The 17,500-nt window shown below is 39.9% G+C and overlaps 1 protein-coding gene and 1 long non-coding RNA gene across 2 annotated transcripts in view; one reads left to right on the forward strand and one right to left on the reverse strand.

Moving 5' to 3' along the window:
* The window catches only part of LOC137633408 (uncharacterized), a 437,361-nt gene that overhangs the window by 149,651 nt on the left and 270,210 nt on the right, over positions 1-17,500 (forward strand). The gene's annotated exons all lie outside the window — the stretch shown is intronic.
* On the reverse strand, positions 10,968-11,690 carry LOC137633490 (uncharacterized). Its single transcript, XM_068365788.1, has one exon. It carries the CDS (start codon positions 11,688-11,690, stop codon positions 10,968-10,970), a length of 723 nt encoding a protein of 240 aa, XP_068221889.1.

Consider the following 17,500-nt stretch of genomic DNA (forward strand, 5'->3'; position numbering starts at 1 on the left):
CGTTCTAGGTCATCTCATTGACTGGGGAGTTTTTATCACAGACAAAACTTTCTATGTAAAAATTCTTCAAAACAATACAATTTGTAAATAATTGATGAATGATTCCTCTTTGGTATTATTTTCAAAATTGACTCAATAATAAGATTTGGCCAAACACAGGCTCTTTTTTCTGAAAAGAAAAAATCCGGCAAGAGCTTTGATTTTCCGCATTTCAGGATGGCTTATGACAATGTCCGTTCATTTATTTCAAACACCATTTCACTTATAAATATACACACATAATAAATGTAATTTTCTTGTATATTTAAATATACGTAATGATAAATATTTAATGGGAATATAAAACTTACAGCCTCCCGCTCACCCATTGGTTATCTCCCTACTCAGATGCTAGCTGACGCCATAAGATCCTGCTTTCCTATTGGTTGGCAACTATCCCAGCTTGCTTACGCACGGGCGTTCATCTCTCTCTCTCTCTTTTCGTTCCGACCGCGGTATCGTTAATAGACATTGTGTGCTTTCGCTTGTTTGACGTAGTGTTAATATACAGTACATTCGTATGCCATGTGTTATCGTTATTAAACGTTCGTTACTGTGCACTGTACTGTATTAGTGTTTACTATACATAGTACTGTATATAACGTACGTAGTGTATTATATTACTTATTATTGTAGCCATGGGTCCCAAGAATGTTGCCGAAGGAAAGAAGACGATGCTCTCGATGGAGACGAAACTTGAAATCGTAAAAAAGTACGAGTCTGGCATGCGTTTAAGTGCGATCGCCAAGGAGTATGGCCGGAATCCATCTACGATAGGCACCATCCTGAAGCAGAAGGCGGCCATTAAAGCAGCGACACCTTCTAAGGGTGTCACTATTTTCTCCAACAAGAGAACCCACGTGCATGACGAGATCAGATATTCCTAGGAATTGTAACATTCTGGTAAATCTTTCACAAAAGCTTTGAGAGGTATGACCTCTGGGCAATGTTGTCTAGTGGCCTCTACCTTTACATTCTCTCTTAGTTCACAAATTATGATACTCTCAGATCACCTACTTTAGGTAACTACTACCTATACAACTCTGGTCAACCGTCACCTTACCTACAAATTTTTCAAACTGCTCGTCAGATCAAATTGTACTGTTCATACTTCAAAGACAATTTATTAGTATTATTTATACCACAAAGAAGTTAAATTTGTAATGCTTGTACCTCAAAGACATTACTTTAACCAAAACTTATTTACTAACCTAAATTTCTCCCTCAGATGTTTTGTCAATAAATATTGTTAATGAAAAGAGACTATAAAGTATTTAATAATACCGGCCGAAGTCAACGGCAGGAGCTTGTTTTCGGATGAACGCTCCATAATCTTGCAACTTTTCACATCATCTTAAAATGTTAGTGCGATAAATTACACAATGCATACGAAAAACATATAAACTTTCTTTGAATACCAGAATCTACTAAAATATGGAATTAATAAGACTCGCTATCGATGAGAGCTTGCAAGGAGGTAAAAGGAACAGCCTACTCTCAAATATGTAAGGTTAGGTTATGTAAGGTTAGGTTAGGCCACATACTAAAACAGATAGAATTGCGTAGGCCGTATTTGAAAGGTAGGCCACATACTAAACCGGCACCCTTAAATCGAAGGCTTTTTAGACATCTCTCTACCTGATGGAAGAAATGGAGGCTAACGTTAAACTGGAACCAGACACCCTTAACTTTATCAGTAAAATAACCTCAACAAGAAAATAATTGGTGTTCCAGGTGTAATTTGATTACTCTTGATGTTGACATTTGTCCGAGACTGCATTTTTCAACTTAAGATGTTTGGAACACAAGAAATTGAATATGAAAAACTATATTTCCTAAGTAAAACAAAGAAAAGAAATACGACCTAAATGAAGGATACCACCTAAGGTAGCGGCTTTGGATCGATTACGGTGGGTCGTGGCTCTGGGTCTGGTTCAACAGCTGGAGTTGGAGCAGAAGGCGTTTTATCAAGGAGTAGAACCATCGCTGGATCTTCCTGCCGAAGTCTTTCTATCAGGGTCTAAGCCATTCGTTTCACAGTGAGGTAAACGCCATTCAGCGATGGTTCGGGAGTGGTAGCAGAAGGGTTGGTGTCCATGGCTGATGTATTAGCGCTTTGTGCAGGAGCACTGGTCAGTGGTGCGGCAGCAAGGGAAGGTGTGGAACCAGCAGGTGGGTCTTTAGCTCTCCTCTTCTTGGTCGCTGGTGTTCCTACAGGCACACGAGATTAGGCCTGTATAGGAGTTCTGGTTACAACAGGAGATGTAGCTGTGGTCTTCGAAGTGTTGCCCTTTGAAGAGGTGGTTCGGGCAGTTGGACGTGGTTTACACTTGATGGTTGAAAGGTCAAAGGATCTGTGCTTCACAAAATAGCTGGTACTTTTTCTGATGCAAACTCGCAGTCTCTGCAGTTGCATTTGACTTGGTGATTGGAGAAAAATTCATCCTGGACAGTTTTGCTCTTGATTCCTACAACAACAAGAGTGAATATGTTGACTCTGTGCCATTCATAATTCCTGCAGAATTGCCATCTGCAGTTCTCTGAATACTTCTTGCAGTGTTTGTTCTCATTGTATAAGTGAGTCCATGCCCAGACACCTAAATAGAAGACAGACATGGCAGGCACAGACGGGAGAATTTTGTCCCCTGTACCGGGTAAGCAGGTACTAGCACTGGCAGAGAGAGATCCTCTCAGTCTGGGAACTGAGCAGAGATTGCCTTGCCTTATGCAAGGCATGGACTCTTGCTTGTAAAACTCTTCTATGCTTGCTTGTTAGATTGTCCAGCCTTGTGCTACTATGGGTGGAGAGGGGGTTATGCATATATGGTCAGTCTCAAGGGCATTGTCCTTCAGCTAAGGTGTTATTATGGTCACTTGCCTCTGCCATTCATGAGTAACCTTTGAACCTTAAGGACAGCGATAAAGTTGCATAGGCCCATGCTCTTGAGAGAGAGAGAGAGAGAGAGAGAGAGAGAGAGAGAGAGAGAGAGAGAGAGTCTGCAATTAGACAGACTTGTGTGAAATGCTTCTAATTCTCTGTTCTTTATCATCCTCAACATTTTCTTGGTGCGAAGATTCTCCCTTTTAATTAAAAACAGCCATATCATATAAGTATATCCAACATAAAATTAAAATATATAAAATATACAAGCTATATGCATTTAAAATCAAATTCAATAAAAAATACAAAATATATTACATTCCTATTTCTTTTTCTAGTATTTAGATATAGAAAATGAATTAGTTCCCAATGCGTTGCTAACAATTAAACTCCACACGTAGAAATAAAAGTAATATTTTTTGAGGAGTACAGATTAAGATTCTGCTCCTTATATTCACTATCAAATATTCCGGAAGCTAACCCTCTGTAAAGCAGGTTTTCTTGAAAGAGATTGCTGCTTCAGTGGCATTAAAATTGAAATTAACTTTTTCTATTGTCCTCATCTTCATCTCTTCACTGTTACAATCCAAAAGTAACTGGGAAAGTGACATATCATCAGGAAGGGGATGAAGACCATATTCACAATTCATTTTTAACCCGAGAACTGCTATAAGCCTCTTGAGCGCAATTTTCTATTTCTTCTCGCAAAATCCCTTGTGAACTTTTTCAACTTATTATTTTCAATGATAAAACAATATTTCTGGTAGGAATTTGAATGTTTTTGTAATTATTTTCATTAAAACTGGTTTTATATTAACATGTATACACATACATACAAACGATATGTTTTTTGTTTTGAATATCTGCGCGTGTTTGTTTACAAAGTATAATTTTATCATAAGTAACTGAGCTGTTGTTTACAAGGAGTATGAATTACTATTAAAATAACAATTATTCTTTTATTGGTTACTTAAAGCTCTATTCTGATAACAATTAAGGGATTTTGACGAAGGAAAAATCTATTTCTGGGGAGAGACCTGTGGCGCCCGGTGAAAAGAGTCCTTCTTATGTATCTTTTCTGATAAAACCTTCCAATTATACCAGAGAAAGATAAAAGCATGGAATGCTGAGGTTACTACCCTCGCGCGAGCACCTTTTGGGTGTCGTGTATAAAGCAAAGGCGCGTGAAAACCACTATTCACAGGTTGTCTTCCATTTAGTTAATTCCTTCGTCAAAGGGATGGGCCGATACAACGGCCCTAGCCAAGCACCAGCGCCACACCACTACGCCACGACGCGAGCGCCATCTGAACGACATCCTTCTTTTGGAATCTTAAGTGTTGAATTTGTTTGTGGTGCTCTCGGTCTTTTTTTTTTGTCAATCGTGGATTTATTTTGTCATGTCCAAAGCTCCATCTTCACACATTCCAATGTTAAGTACCATAGTTTGTTTTGACAGTTTTTTATTGTACCGGGCTTTTGTTTTATATCCAGTATAGTCTGTTTTATTATTCCCGTCTGGCCTTTCATGGCGGCCATTGTTTGTTCACTTGTTTGGGAATTCATCTTTGTCTGCCCGTTTAGTACTCTGTCACTTAGGTTCTTGGTTAAGTCCCTGGCCTTATGCCTTTAGAACCGTTATTATTTTTTTTTTTTTGTGTATTTATGCTCATGCGACTTTTTGCTAGCAAGTCCAGCCTACGAACGAGATAGCGATCTAGCTTTGTATTTGTTTAGTACCCGCCCCACCGAGGCGTTCGTCACTCGACTGTGCTATTTTAAGTTTTAGCAGATGCTATTCTTCGATTGTAGTGTTATATGGATGTACATTTTTATTTTATAAGTTTATAATAGTGTTGTGTGATTTTTAGTCCTGTTTTTGTGTCCAAGAGAGCGAGAGCTTGGGGTCCCCGTTTTCTGTTCGCAGTCACGAGTTACCCCTTTCTCTCGTTTTCTTTCTTAGCTCCGGTGGTTGAGCGGATTTCCCGTTTTCCGTTTTGTGCGTTCAACGGGTTCTCCCTCCCTCACCTCTCCCCCTCTGGGTGGATGATAACTTACGAGTTATTTATTTTTCGTGACTTTTCAATTGTTAGCGTTATTTTGGTCCGTGTTTCGTCCTCTCCCCGTTACGGCTCGGGAGTAGTTTATGAACGTTTTCCACTCTGCCTTGAGTTCTACTCCGGCTTGAGGGATTCTCAATGACTTTCATTCTATTGTTATATTTATATATTGTTTACTGCATGGGACGGGCTTCATATTGTTTAGATACGACCCTCCGGTGGCCCTTACTGCGGTCTCAGGCCCCGGCCATATCCACAATAGCCATTGTTATTACAATTGTGTTTTTATTCACAATAATTATTCAGGACCTTTCTTCTCCCTCCGGCCTCACCGGAGATCGTAAATACGCTTTGCTATGATCTAAGCCTTAGCCTTTAGCTGCGGCTTGGCTTTTATATCTTCACAATTGAATTATTAGCCACAATTGAATTATTCAGGGTATCTCATTATCCTCCGGCGTCACCGGAGGTCGCCCATACACTTCACACTTATATTTGCCTTGCCTTTGGCTAAGGCTGCATTATTCAGGACATCTCATTACGCTCCGGCTTCACCGGAGGTCGCCCATACACTTAACACTTATATTTGCCTTGCCTTTAGCTAAGGCTGGTGTTTATATTTATTTTAAGGGCATGTCACTGCTTCCCCGACCCTCGGAGGTCGGCAGATTGCTTTAAGTTATTTATCCTTATGTCGTTAACAGACATTAGGTAAATTACACATATACAAACATTTGGATATTATAGTGCCAACAATGGTATTGGGCGAAGAGCGATTTAAACGTTTAGCGATTTAGTCTGTTAGTTTGTACTCGCCCCAGGAAGGCTCGATTTAGACTATATCCTTATTTATTGGTTACGTTGTCGTTATTCTTCGTTCTTGGTTATTATAATGACTAAAAAAGAAAAAGAAAAAGGAAAAAATAAAAAATAAAATAAAGCAATCAATTTTTTTACTTTTCTTATATTATTGTGTGATGTTAGCTTTTATTATGTAACTTTGAGAGTGAGAGCATAGGGTGCTCGTTTATTAGCTCGAGTAAGAGAGGTGAATTTCCCGTTCTCCGTTTTTATACGTTCACGAGTTATTCAGGCCTCCTCTTATTATCAGAGTTGATGATAGTACGTTTAATGTTATACACGTTTTATTGATGTGGTTACTGTTAATATAGCTAACACTATTAGTAGGAACGTTGGTGTATGAGTCATTAATTGGGGTCGTTTTATACCGACACCCTTAGCTCCGCCTTGAGTTATGCCTAGTTCCGCCTTGGGTTATACTCCGCTATAATGGATACTCATTGGGTGAGAACTAGTCAGATATTTGGAGTGCAACGGTGAAATCCGGCACTCAGACTCCGGCTGAGGCCTTTTGCACACGAACCTTTGTCATGTTTGATCTCAATTACACCTTTACGGCCCCTTTTTTCATCGAATCTCCGGCTTCGCTGGAGATAACACAAACATTCATTGAGGTTAATGTTATCGTATCGGTGACGGTCACGATCTCACGGTGACTGGCCTTTGCTACCCGATCTCCCGTACAAACAGAGATCAAGCAGACGTCCAGAACCGGAGTTAACAATGTGATACCGATGAGGATTTCACAGTTTCATTATTACAGTCCCTTTTTCATCGAATCTCCGGCTTCACTGGGGATAGCACAGACATTCAGTATTGGGGAATGTTATCGTACCGCTGAGGGTCACGTTTTCACGATGACGGACCTTTGTCACTGGTTCTCCGGTACAAACAGAGATCAATCAGACGATCAGAATCAGGGTATGAACCCTTTTCCTCTGTGCTTCTTTGGACGTCGTAAGAATCCTTGGAAAAAAAGGAGAGAGACTCTGACATCTTTCGGTAAGCACTGCCAGACCACAAAGACTAAAAGGAAAATCTGTCACAGAGCCAATTCTTAACCATAGAGAGAGAGAGAGAGAGAGAGAGAGAGAGAGAGAGAGAGAGAGAGAGAGAGAGAGAGAGAGAGAGAGAGAGATTTTGTTTTAATCAATTTATTGCGCCCATTGGCGTCAGACATTTGAGTACATGGTAATACAGTAATATTGTTTACATCTACATTGTAATTCAGTTATACCTAAAGAATAAAAAAAAAAAAGTATATACAGACATTTAAGTACATATCTAAACAGTATTGTTTACATCTATAGCATATAATGAAGGCTATACAAAGGAATACAAAATAAAGTATAGACAGATATTTAGTACATATCAAAAATAATATTGCTCATTTCTATATATTTATGGTTATGCAAATGAATTCATATGGAATACAAATTAAATTTAGTTTGATTTCTTAGGTAGGTTGTACCTATCTTTGATTAACATTACAAAACAGCTGATTATTCAATATCCACCAAAGTGAGGATGGCGCATGAGGATCTCATCGAGCAAATCATTATCTGTCAATAATCTTTTACATGTATCAACTACTGTGAGTCTTTGGGGTAATATGTCACTAACAAGAGGACATTCTAGGCAATAGTGTTCCAGGGTGTTGGCGTTGGGTGCGTCACATAACCTACAGGAGGAGAAGTGAGGAACTCCATCTTGCTCAGCCACCTGCCAAACTGGTCGCCAACCCAGCCTAAGACGCGCACAAATCACGTTATTTTGACGAACCATGAGTCCACTGCGGCGATATTTATGTTGGTGAGGAAAGAAGTGATCATAATGCTGTATTGATATACTGGTGGCTCTCTCGGCATTACTACGATGATGAGTAGGTGAGCGAGCAGCTTGGCGCACCATTTTTCTGCAGCACAGGAGAGATGGACTAGGAGCATCAACATCTGGAGGATCCAGTTGACAGGCAGCCTTTGCGAGATGGTCAACGGTGTTGTTAGCCAGAAGACCCACGTGAGAGGGAATCCATAGGAAGTGCACTACCAGTGAGCTCATGTTGGCCAGTCTAGTTGCCTATGTATTTGTGTAACCAGGGGCTGGTATGCTGGCTTATGTGATGAAAGGGCTTGGAGTGCTGGTTGCGAGTCGCAGATGATCAAGCCGTTGTTTCTGGTCCATGTGATTAAAATAACTGCATCTAGAAGTCCATGTAGTTCACAATACGTGGAGCTTGATGACTTTGGGAGGCGACGGCCTGTCCAGCCCTCTGGCGGGGGTTCCAAAGTGGGGGAGAAAACAGCACATCCAGCACTGCCATCCTGCTGTAGGGAGCCGTCTGTGTAGAGGTGATGGGCTACACTGAGGGACGAGGATAGTCTGTCGATGGTCTCCAATGCACGTTGTTGTTGAAGTTGAGGCAAGTCAGTCTTAGAGACTGGAGTGTAAGAGATTTCTGGCACAGGAGTCTGCCAGGGTGCAAGGCCATGATCCACATTCTCTGCCACGATGTTGATGTCAAGCCCCCGAATGCTTGAACAGACAGTACTAACTAGTGTACGTCCCCCCTGGCGTAGTTGTGGACGAGGTGCGTCTAGATCGAGAGAAGTTCTGATGATGTTTGAATAGTGAGGAGACAGGTGAGGGTTATACAGGCATTTGATACTGAAGTAGGTGACATTGGAGTATATTCTCTCAACGAGTGGAGGGAGACGGAGTTCGTGTTGCATGTTTACAATTCTAGTGGATGCTGGACAACCTAGAATGAGTCTCAATGCTGCAGGGGAAAGATAATCTATCACTGAGCGGATGAAAGCAATATATATGGTTCTGGCAACTGGGATAGATACTCCTGCAGAATAATTAGTAAGCCACTTGAGAGGAGTCAGGCGTCGCTGTAACCGGGCCAGCAGATCTTGAACAATGGGATGTACTCTCTGTCTCGCTGGAATGGATGGTGTAATTCACACTGGCGCTCCCAAGTAAATATATTGTGTGCATAAAGGTACAACATTGTTCCCCACAGTAAATTCTGGTATATTCCTTGCTGGCCTTGGGGAGAAGATTCTACTTTTTCCTGGGGAGATAAGACCACAGGAGGATGCTGATTCATAGAAGGAAGAAAGGAAGCGTTGCAAGTGATCCGGAGAGGTTGAATGAATGCAAATATCGTCTGCGTAGCAAGTGATGGTTGTGTTATCAGTATCAGGAAGTAAGGAAAGAAGGCGATGTAGGAGGATATTGAATAAAAATGTACTAAGTACTCCCCCTTGTGGAGTACCAAGTTCAAATTCCTTTGCAGTGCTCAATGCTCCCTTAAACAGCACACGAGAGACTCTATTTCGAAGATATCCACGTATCCACCTCAAAAGGTTTCCCTTGATTCCAAAATCAATAAGCTGGTCTAAAATAATGTCTCTATTTGCAACGTCAAATGCACTTTTCAAATCAATGAAGGCTACAACACTGGTTGGGGAGAGACGAGTGTAGAGCTCCATGAGACAATGATGTGTTCCTCGTTGGGGTAGGAAGCCGTATATTCTAGACGAAAGCTTATCTTGCAGCCGGAACATGAGGCGTGAGAGGAGAATACGTTCAAATACTTTGCAGAAACAGGAGGTGAGGGAGATAGGACGAAATTTGTCAGTGCTAGGCTTGGGAACGGGTACAATTGTACTATGAGTCCATGCTAGGGGCACATATCCCAAGCAGAGACAGAGGTTGTAGAGCCGGAGGAGAGGGTTGCCAGGTATTTTTATGAGTGTGCAAAGGACTGCATAGGTGATGCCATCATCACCAGGAGCTGACTTCTTACTCCTTACTAAGGCACGTCGTAGCTCTTCCTTAGTTATGGGTACATCATCCTCTTCATCACTGCTCAGTAAGCCAGAACTGAGACGTAAGGCACGATGGTTTTTTGTGAAGAGAGAGAGTCTTGTATATGAGCTGGAAGGTTGATGGTTCGTGACTGTGCTGACCACTCATCAATAAGGTCCTGTGCATACTGAGCAGGGCTGTGGTGGAGGACACTTGGGGGTTTCTTTTTCACAATCCTGTTGATGAGGTGCCACATGGAACCAATGCTTGTTTGATGGTTGATGCTGTCTGTTAATTTGTGCCAGGAATCTGTTTGTACACATTGCTGTAGAGCAACTAGATCATCTCTCGATAGTTGATACTGGTGCAGAGTCTCAGGACTTGGTTGTCTCATAAAGGCAAGGCCATCATCCATTGCCTTCTTTTCTGCCTGAGAAATTCGATTATCCAGTGTCATAGCACTAACACGATGCCTGATATGAGGCTTTCTGATATATTGTGTGTGGAAAGCATGTGTGGTACTAACAAGTAAGGAGTAAAGTTTCTCCGGACAGTGGAGGTCAAATGTAGGTCGAAGGTTAGTCATATATGAAATGTACGTAGGCTGGTACTTAGGGGGAATTGTGATGCAAGTGCGATTGTGTGTTGGAGTAGGTATAGCGGGAAAGGAATAATGGATGCTGAGACCAATGTGATCAGAGAAGAGCGTAGGAACCGTTACACAATTGACTCGGGAAGGTACGAGTCCACAGGTCAAGATGTGATCCAAAGTACCACCTCGTGCATACGTAGATCCACCCGTGTCCCAGCGAGTCAGTTGATTTCGACGAATGTATCCTAGAAGTAGGTTCCCATTGCGGTTCACAGTGCCAGCAAGATCTCCCAAATCTGGATGACGGGCATTAAAATCTCCCATGTAAACCATACCACGGAGGGTTGGGGCTAGAAGCTTGGCTGTATTTATCCTACCTGGTTCTGCATATACATTGCACAGTCGTAAGGTGCCTCCGCCAACAGTAATCTCACATAATTGAAATGTTGTATCTTCATCCTCAGAGTTTGGGAGAAGTCTATGCTGGATTGAAGTACGTATATAGGTGATGAGGCCATGTCTTACTAAATGGACGTAGGACACATATCCAGTGAGCGAGGGAGCTTCTTCCCTTGGCTGAGCATTACCAACAAAAGCTTCCTGAATTAGAATAACGTCTGGGTGGTGACTATGTACAATTCCTTTAAGTGCAGAAAGTTTTGCCCAGTTTGTAATACCACAGGCATTCCACAAAATAATATTAAGCTTCACTTGGTTATCGAACATGTCCCTTGGAAGAACGGCGACTAGATGAAGAGGCAGTGGTGACACGGGTATGCATTGGTGGTGTATCACGGGGCAAAGGTCCTGTATGGGGATTAGTAACACTCTCAAGACGTGTAGCAAGTGAGTCAAGTTTCTCAGCGAGTGTAGTAACTGATGTGATAACAACCTGCTGAGCTTCAACGAGAGATTGTAGTGTGGTATCATTAGTAGCAAATTTAGAAGTTAGATGGTCAAAGGAGGCTACGAGACTGTCCATGCGAGTGTGCATGCTCTCTAAACGAGATTCAATGGCTTCAAAACGTGATGTAAGGGAGTCACATCGAGACTTGAGGACATCTACAGCATTACGAAGTGTAGACACTTGTGAGGAGGCAGCAACGGTGGGTTTGATTGATGGCATTGGAAGCTGTTGTGCAATATGCTGGTTTGATGCAGTGCGTGATCGTCTGGTATAGCCATGCCACACATTGACTCCGGGCTCATTACATCTCGGGCATTTCCAATGTGAGGTGTCTGGTGTAGGTAGAGGTAATGAGCGTGATGTTGATGCCGAAGCAGTGTCAACCACTGTGGGTGGTACAGGGGGGCGATGAGGGCAGGTCCGACTGTCATGCTCAGCAGCACAAAATGCACACTTTTCAGGGGCAGTACAATATCGTGAGATGTGACCGATACCCCAGCATTTGAAGCACCACTGCTTTTCATCTGGCATTCTGCATAGTTCACATGACGGTAAACAAGGGAGGAAAGAGAAGTTAACAAAAGGCGGGGGTGAATCTGGGTGGCTCCAAGTAATAACAATACGATTGATGCACTTCCCATCCTGTAGGAAACGACGTACAGTGTGTACTCCCGTCAGTTAGCAAGAAGAGGAGCTTTTAGCACTAGTTGGAGAATTGGTAATGTTACTCCTCTATGTAAATGTGTTTGTGGTAGCTCAAGTCCCACTGATTACCGCCCAATTTCCATAACTCCCATATTATCTAAAGTTTTTGAAAGTCTTCTGGCAAACCGTCTTAATAGGTTTACTGAAGGTAATCATCTACTCCCTAGTTTGCAATTTGGTTTTCGTAAAGGCCTTGGAGCATGTGATGCCCTTCTTACAATCCCCAAGGCTGTACAGAAATCCCTTGATTGTGGTCAGGAAGTTCGTATGATTGGCCTTGATTTTAGTGCTGCCTTTGACCGTGTTAATCATGAGGCCCTTATTTTCAAACTAAAACAGTTGGGAGTGGGTGGGTCGTTTCTTAGCATTATTATTGATTTTTTAAGTAATAGATCTCAAAGAGTTGTTGTTGATGGGCACCATAGTGATTATAGGAATGTGATATCCGGTGTTCCACAGGGTAGTGTTCTTGGCCCATTACTTTTCATACTATATACACATGACATGTGGTTTGGCCTAGAAAACAAGCTTGTTGCATATGCAGATGATGCTACTCTCTTTGCATCAATTCCATCCCCTGAATGTAGATCTGGGGTTGGTGAATCCCTTAATAGAGATTTAGCTAGAATTAGTGCATGGTGCAAATTATGGGGTATGAAGTTGAATCCTAACAAAACTCAAAGTATGATTATAAGTAGGTCAAGGACGGTGGCTCCTCAACATCCAGATCTCAGTATTAACAATGTTTCTTTAAATTTATGACTTTTAGGTGTGACTCTCGACAGCAAATTTACTTTTGAGAAACATATAAGGTCTGTGTCTTCTTCAATTGCACAAAAAATTGGCTTATTGAGAAAGTCTTTCAAGATTTTCGGTGATCAATCTATTCTGAAGAAGTGTTTTAATTGTTTTATTCTACTTTGTTTTGAGTACTGTTCACCTGTCTGGTCTTCAGCTGCTGATTCTCATCTTAATTTGTTGGACAGAAACTTACGGTCTATTAAATTTCTTATTCCTGATCTAGATATTAATCTCTGGCACCGTCGTTCAATTAGTTCATTATGCATGTTGCATAAGATTTTTCATAACTCTGACCATCCTTTACATTCAGATCTCCCTGGACAATTCTATCCTGTTCGTAATACTAATTTGGCAGTTAATTCTAATAGCCAGGCCTTCTCCATCACAAGGCTCAATACTACGCAGTACTCTAGAAGTTTTATTCCAGCTGTTACCAAGTTGTGGAATGATCTTCCTATTCTTAGGGTAGTTGAATCAGTAGAACTTCAAAAGTTCAAAGTTGGAGCAAATGTTTTTATGTTGACCAGGCTGACATAAGTCTTTTTATAGTTTATATATGACATATCTGTTTTGACGTTGTTACTTTTTTTTTAGATTGATTTATTGTTAATTTATTCTCTTCTTTTATTTATTTCCTTATTTTCTTTCCACACTGGGCTATTTTTTCCCTGTTGGAGCCCCTGGGCTTATAGCACTTTGCTTTTCCAACTAGGGTTGTAGCTTGGACAGTAATAATAATAATAATAATAATAATAATAATAATAATAATAATAATAATAATAATAATAATAATAATAATAATAGTAATTGATATTGATACTTTTTGTTATGATATATTCTCTGGTTATTTCATGTCATCTGGTAATAGTTAGTTGTTTTATTCGTGGTGTTATTAAATTTTTTGATTATGCTTTTCCATAAGTTTTCTATTTTCATCTGAGTCACTCTAATGTTGAAACAACTATTACTATTTGAATAGTCATTTAGCGTAGGAATAACAATAGTTAAGGTTCACCCTGTTAAGCTAATATCTTTTTTTTTTTTTTTGCTTTGATTCTTGTATATTATGAAATTTTCAGTTCTTTATCATTAAACACCAATTATTCTTGGCTTTCCGTTTTAGAAATTGTCCAGCTATGATTGAGGATTTATTTATGAATTGAAAAACTAACGGATAAAAGAGGAAGAGAGAAATGATACTGTTATTTGAAGTACACAAATCTTAGTATGGTCAATGTTTTTCTGGGTTAATGACTAACCATTTCATTCCAGTCCTGTTTCTCCTTTACATTTTATTTTGTAACCGTTTACCGATATCTTATCCAAATGAGATATTCTCGAAGTAAGCTCTGTTTGATATCAAAATAGAGAAGAGATGTTCTTAGGCTTTAGTTCAAATTTTGTTTATGAGGGAGACCTATATTGGTTCAAAGCCATAATATATTTCAGAACTTATATAAACACTAATCATAAAAGTGGAAGAGTTTACGACTTTATATCAAACTTTCCTGGGAAAAGAAAGTGTAACGAGAATCAGAATACTTTTAAAAATCACCTTCAGAGTTTTCTTAGAGTATAATTGAACCCTCCCACCCTCCCTGACAGGAACTGTAAGCCCATGGGACGACATGTTTTGAAAAGACCAGAGACACTGAAAAATGTCAGTTCATCAAATTTATCAAAGACGCGAATTAGCTCAGGATCTCATTTTTATTTTTTGGAAAACTCTAAATACCTTTTTCACGAGGGATATTTCTGGAAGTAAAGCGACGCAATTCATTAAAAGAGTGGGTAAACAGAGTGATTTTGTGGGGGCTAACATCACTTTTCAAATCTCTGATTTTCTCTTTTTTTTCTATAGTTTGGTCATTTTTAACGAGGGCAAAATATGCTATGGAATTTATATAAAGTGACTTTTTAAATCTGGTTTTTCAAACTATAGTCGTTATTTTTTATGAGTAAACTAAAAAAAAATAGAAATATGGTATCTGACTCTCTCTCTCTCTCTCTCTCTCTCTCTCTCTCTCTCTCTGTAACGCTTGTTTATGGATCTCTACTTTTCTTACCTTTTTGTTTCTTATGTGTAATGTGAAAATGTTATCTCAATTGTAGTTTATTTATATTAAACATCCAAACTTCTTATCTATAAAAGAGATTTAGCTCCGGTTCTTTAAGCCTTGTAACTTTGGCTTTCATTAATATTCTGTTTTGCCTCCATCTGTTTTTACACGTCCTGTTATCTTCTTTGCTTCTTTTCTTTGAGTCTTCTTTCTCATCCCACCATCAAGCGATATATTTACTCAAAATATCTTTATGAGAAAATGGCTTCTTTTCTTCACCCATCCATATTAACATTCAAGGCTTCTAAATCTTATTATGGTTCACATTTAACTCTTTCTTCTTGCAAAAGCTTTGCAATTCTTTCACTCGTTTTTCTTCTTGCAAAAGCTTTGCAATTCTTTCACTCGTTTTTCTTCTTGCAAAAGCTTTGCAATTCTTTCACTCGTTTTTCTTCTTGCAAAAGCTTTGCAATTCTTTCACTAGTTTTTCTTCTTGCAAAAGCTTTGCAATTCTTTCACTCGTTTTTCTTCTTGCAAAAGCTTTGCAATTCTTTCACTAGTTTTTCTTCTTGCAAAAGCTTTGCAATTCTTTCACTCGTTTTTCTTCTTGCAAAAGCTTTGCAATTCTTTCACTAGTTTTTCTTCTTGCAAAAGCTTTGCAATTCTTTCACTAGTTTTTCTTCTTGCAAAAGCTTTGCAATTCTTTCACTAGTTTCTATAGGTTATCCTCAAACTCCACATTCAGTATTGCATCATTTGCAATCATCATCAATTTCACACTCCATCCACTACCTTTTTCCTTATACATGTTTGTAAATGAATTTATCCTTCCTCGAACATTTGTATTGCCCCATATATAACTATATTAAAAAAAGATATAGATTTTTATTGCCATTCGATTATCTTATTGTTTGAAGATGGTGATATCTCTTAAGTATGAAAACCTTCACTTTTTACCTTCAAGAGACTACCATTTTGTAGACAAATTGTTGTTACCAACTTTTTGTGTAACTATTAATGCTTTTTCAATGCCGTGTTAGCCTACGGAGTTTTCTGGCTTCCTGATACTGTGTTATTGTTCTCCAGTCTTGGGTAGTGCCATAGCCTCTGTACCATGGCCTTCCACTGTCTTGGGTTAGCAGTTCTCCTGCCTGAGGGTACACTCGGGCACACTATTCTATCTAATTTCTCTTCCTCCTGTTTTGCTAAAGTTTTATAGTTTATTTAGGATATATTTATTTTAATGTTATTGTTCTTAAAATTATCTATTTTTCCTAGTTTCCTTTCCTCACTAAGCTTTTTTCCCTGTGGGAGCCCCTGGGCTTATAGCATCCTGCTTTTCCAATTGGGGATGTAGTTTAGCAAATAATAATGATGATGATGATGATGATAATAATAATAATAATAATAATAATGATAATAATAATATTGAAACATTTCCCTCGAAATCATATAGGGCAAGTTAGGTGACTGTTGGTTCTTTACCAGCCACAAATGGATCTCGTTATTTCTTTTATTCAAATATTCTTTCCCTAATTGTTCTGTCGAGTTGAATATTAAAGGTTTTATATCATCTGGGAGTATTACAACTCTCCTTAGAAATCAAGAAGGACTTTTCCAATTTCCTGCTTCGCGACTTTTTCTGCACTTTTATCTCAAAGCTTTGAATTCCCTCTGTCTCCTTTCAGCGTTTCGTGATCCCTAAAACTTTCTCAATTCCTGAGAAGGACCTATTCCCTCTGTCTCCTTTCAGCGTTTCGTGATCCCTAAAACTTTCTCAAATCCTGAGAAGGACCTATTCCCTCTGTCTCCTTTCAGCGTTTCGTGATCCCTAAAACTTTCTCAAATCCTGAGAAGGACCTATTCCCTCTGTCTCCTTTCAGCGTTTCGTGATCCCTAAAACTTTCTCAAATCCTGAGAAGGACCTATTCCCTCTGTCTCCTTTCAGCGTTTCGTGATCCCTAAAACTTTCTCAAATCCTGAGAAGGACCTATTCCCTCTGTCTCCTTTCAGCGTTTCGTGATCCCTAAAACTTTCTCAATTCCTGAGAAGGACCTATTCCCTCTGTCTCCTTTCAGCGTTTCGTGATCCCTAAAACTTTCTCAAATCCTGAGAAGGACCTATTCCCTCTGTCTCCTTTCAGCGTTTCGTGATCCCTAAAACTTTCTCAAATCCTGAGAAGGACCTATTCCCTCTGTCTCCTTTCAGCGTTTCGTGATCCCTAAAACTTTCTCAAATCCTGAGAAGGACCTATTCCCTCTGTCTCCTTTCAGCGTTTCGTGATCCCTAAAACTTTCTCAATTCCTGAGAAGGACCTATTCCCTCTGTCTCCTTTCAGCGTTTCGTGATCCCTAAAACTTTCTCAAATCCTGAGAAGGACCTATTCCCTCTGTCTCCTTTCAGCGTTTCGTGATCCCTAAAACTTTCTCAAATCCTGAGAAGGACCTATTCCCTCTGTCTCCTTTCAGCGTTTCGTGATCCCTAAAACTTTCTCAAATCCTGAGAAGGACCTATTCCCTCTGTCTCCTTTCAGCGTTTCGTGATCCCTAAAACTTTCTCAAATCCTGAGAAGGACCTATTCCCTCTGTCTCCTTTCAGCGTTTCGTGATCCCTAAAACTTTCTCAAATCCTGAGAAGGACCTATTCCCTCTGTCTCCTTTCAGCGTTTCGTGATCCCTAAAACTTTCTCAAATCCTGAGAAGGACCTATTCCCTCTGTCTCCTTTCAGCGTTTCGTGATCCCTAAAACTTTCTCAAATCCTGAGAAGGACCTATT

Source organism: Palaemon carinicauda, chromosome 43 (genome assembly GCF_036898095.1).
Source record: "Palaemon carinicauda isolate YSFRI2023 chromosome 43, ASM3689809v2, whole genome shotgun sequence".
In the NCBI taxonomy this organism is placed as follows: Eukaryota; Metazoa; Arthropoda; class Malacostraca; order Decapoda; family Palaemonidae; genus Palaemon; species Palaemon carinicauda.

What these genes read in the sequence shown, in the direction of transcription:
- LOC137633490 (XM_068365788.1), bottom strand. Translation starts at nt 11,690, where the DNA reads ATGCCAGATGAAAAGCAGTGGTGCTTCAAATGCTGGGGTATCGGTCAC.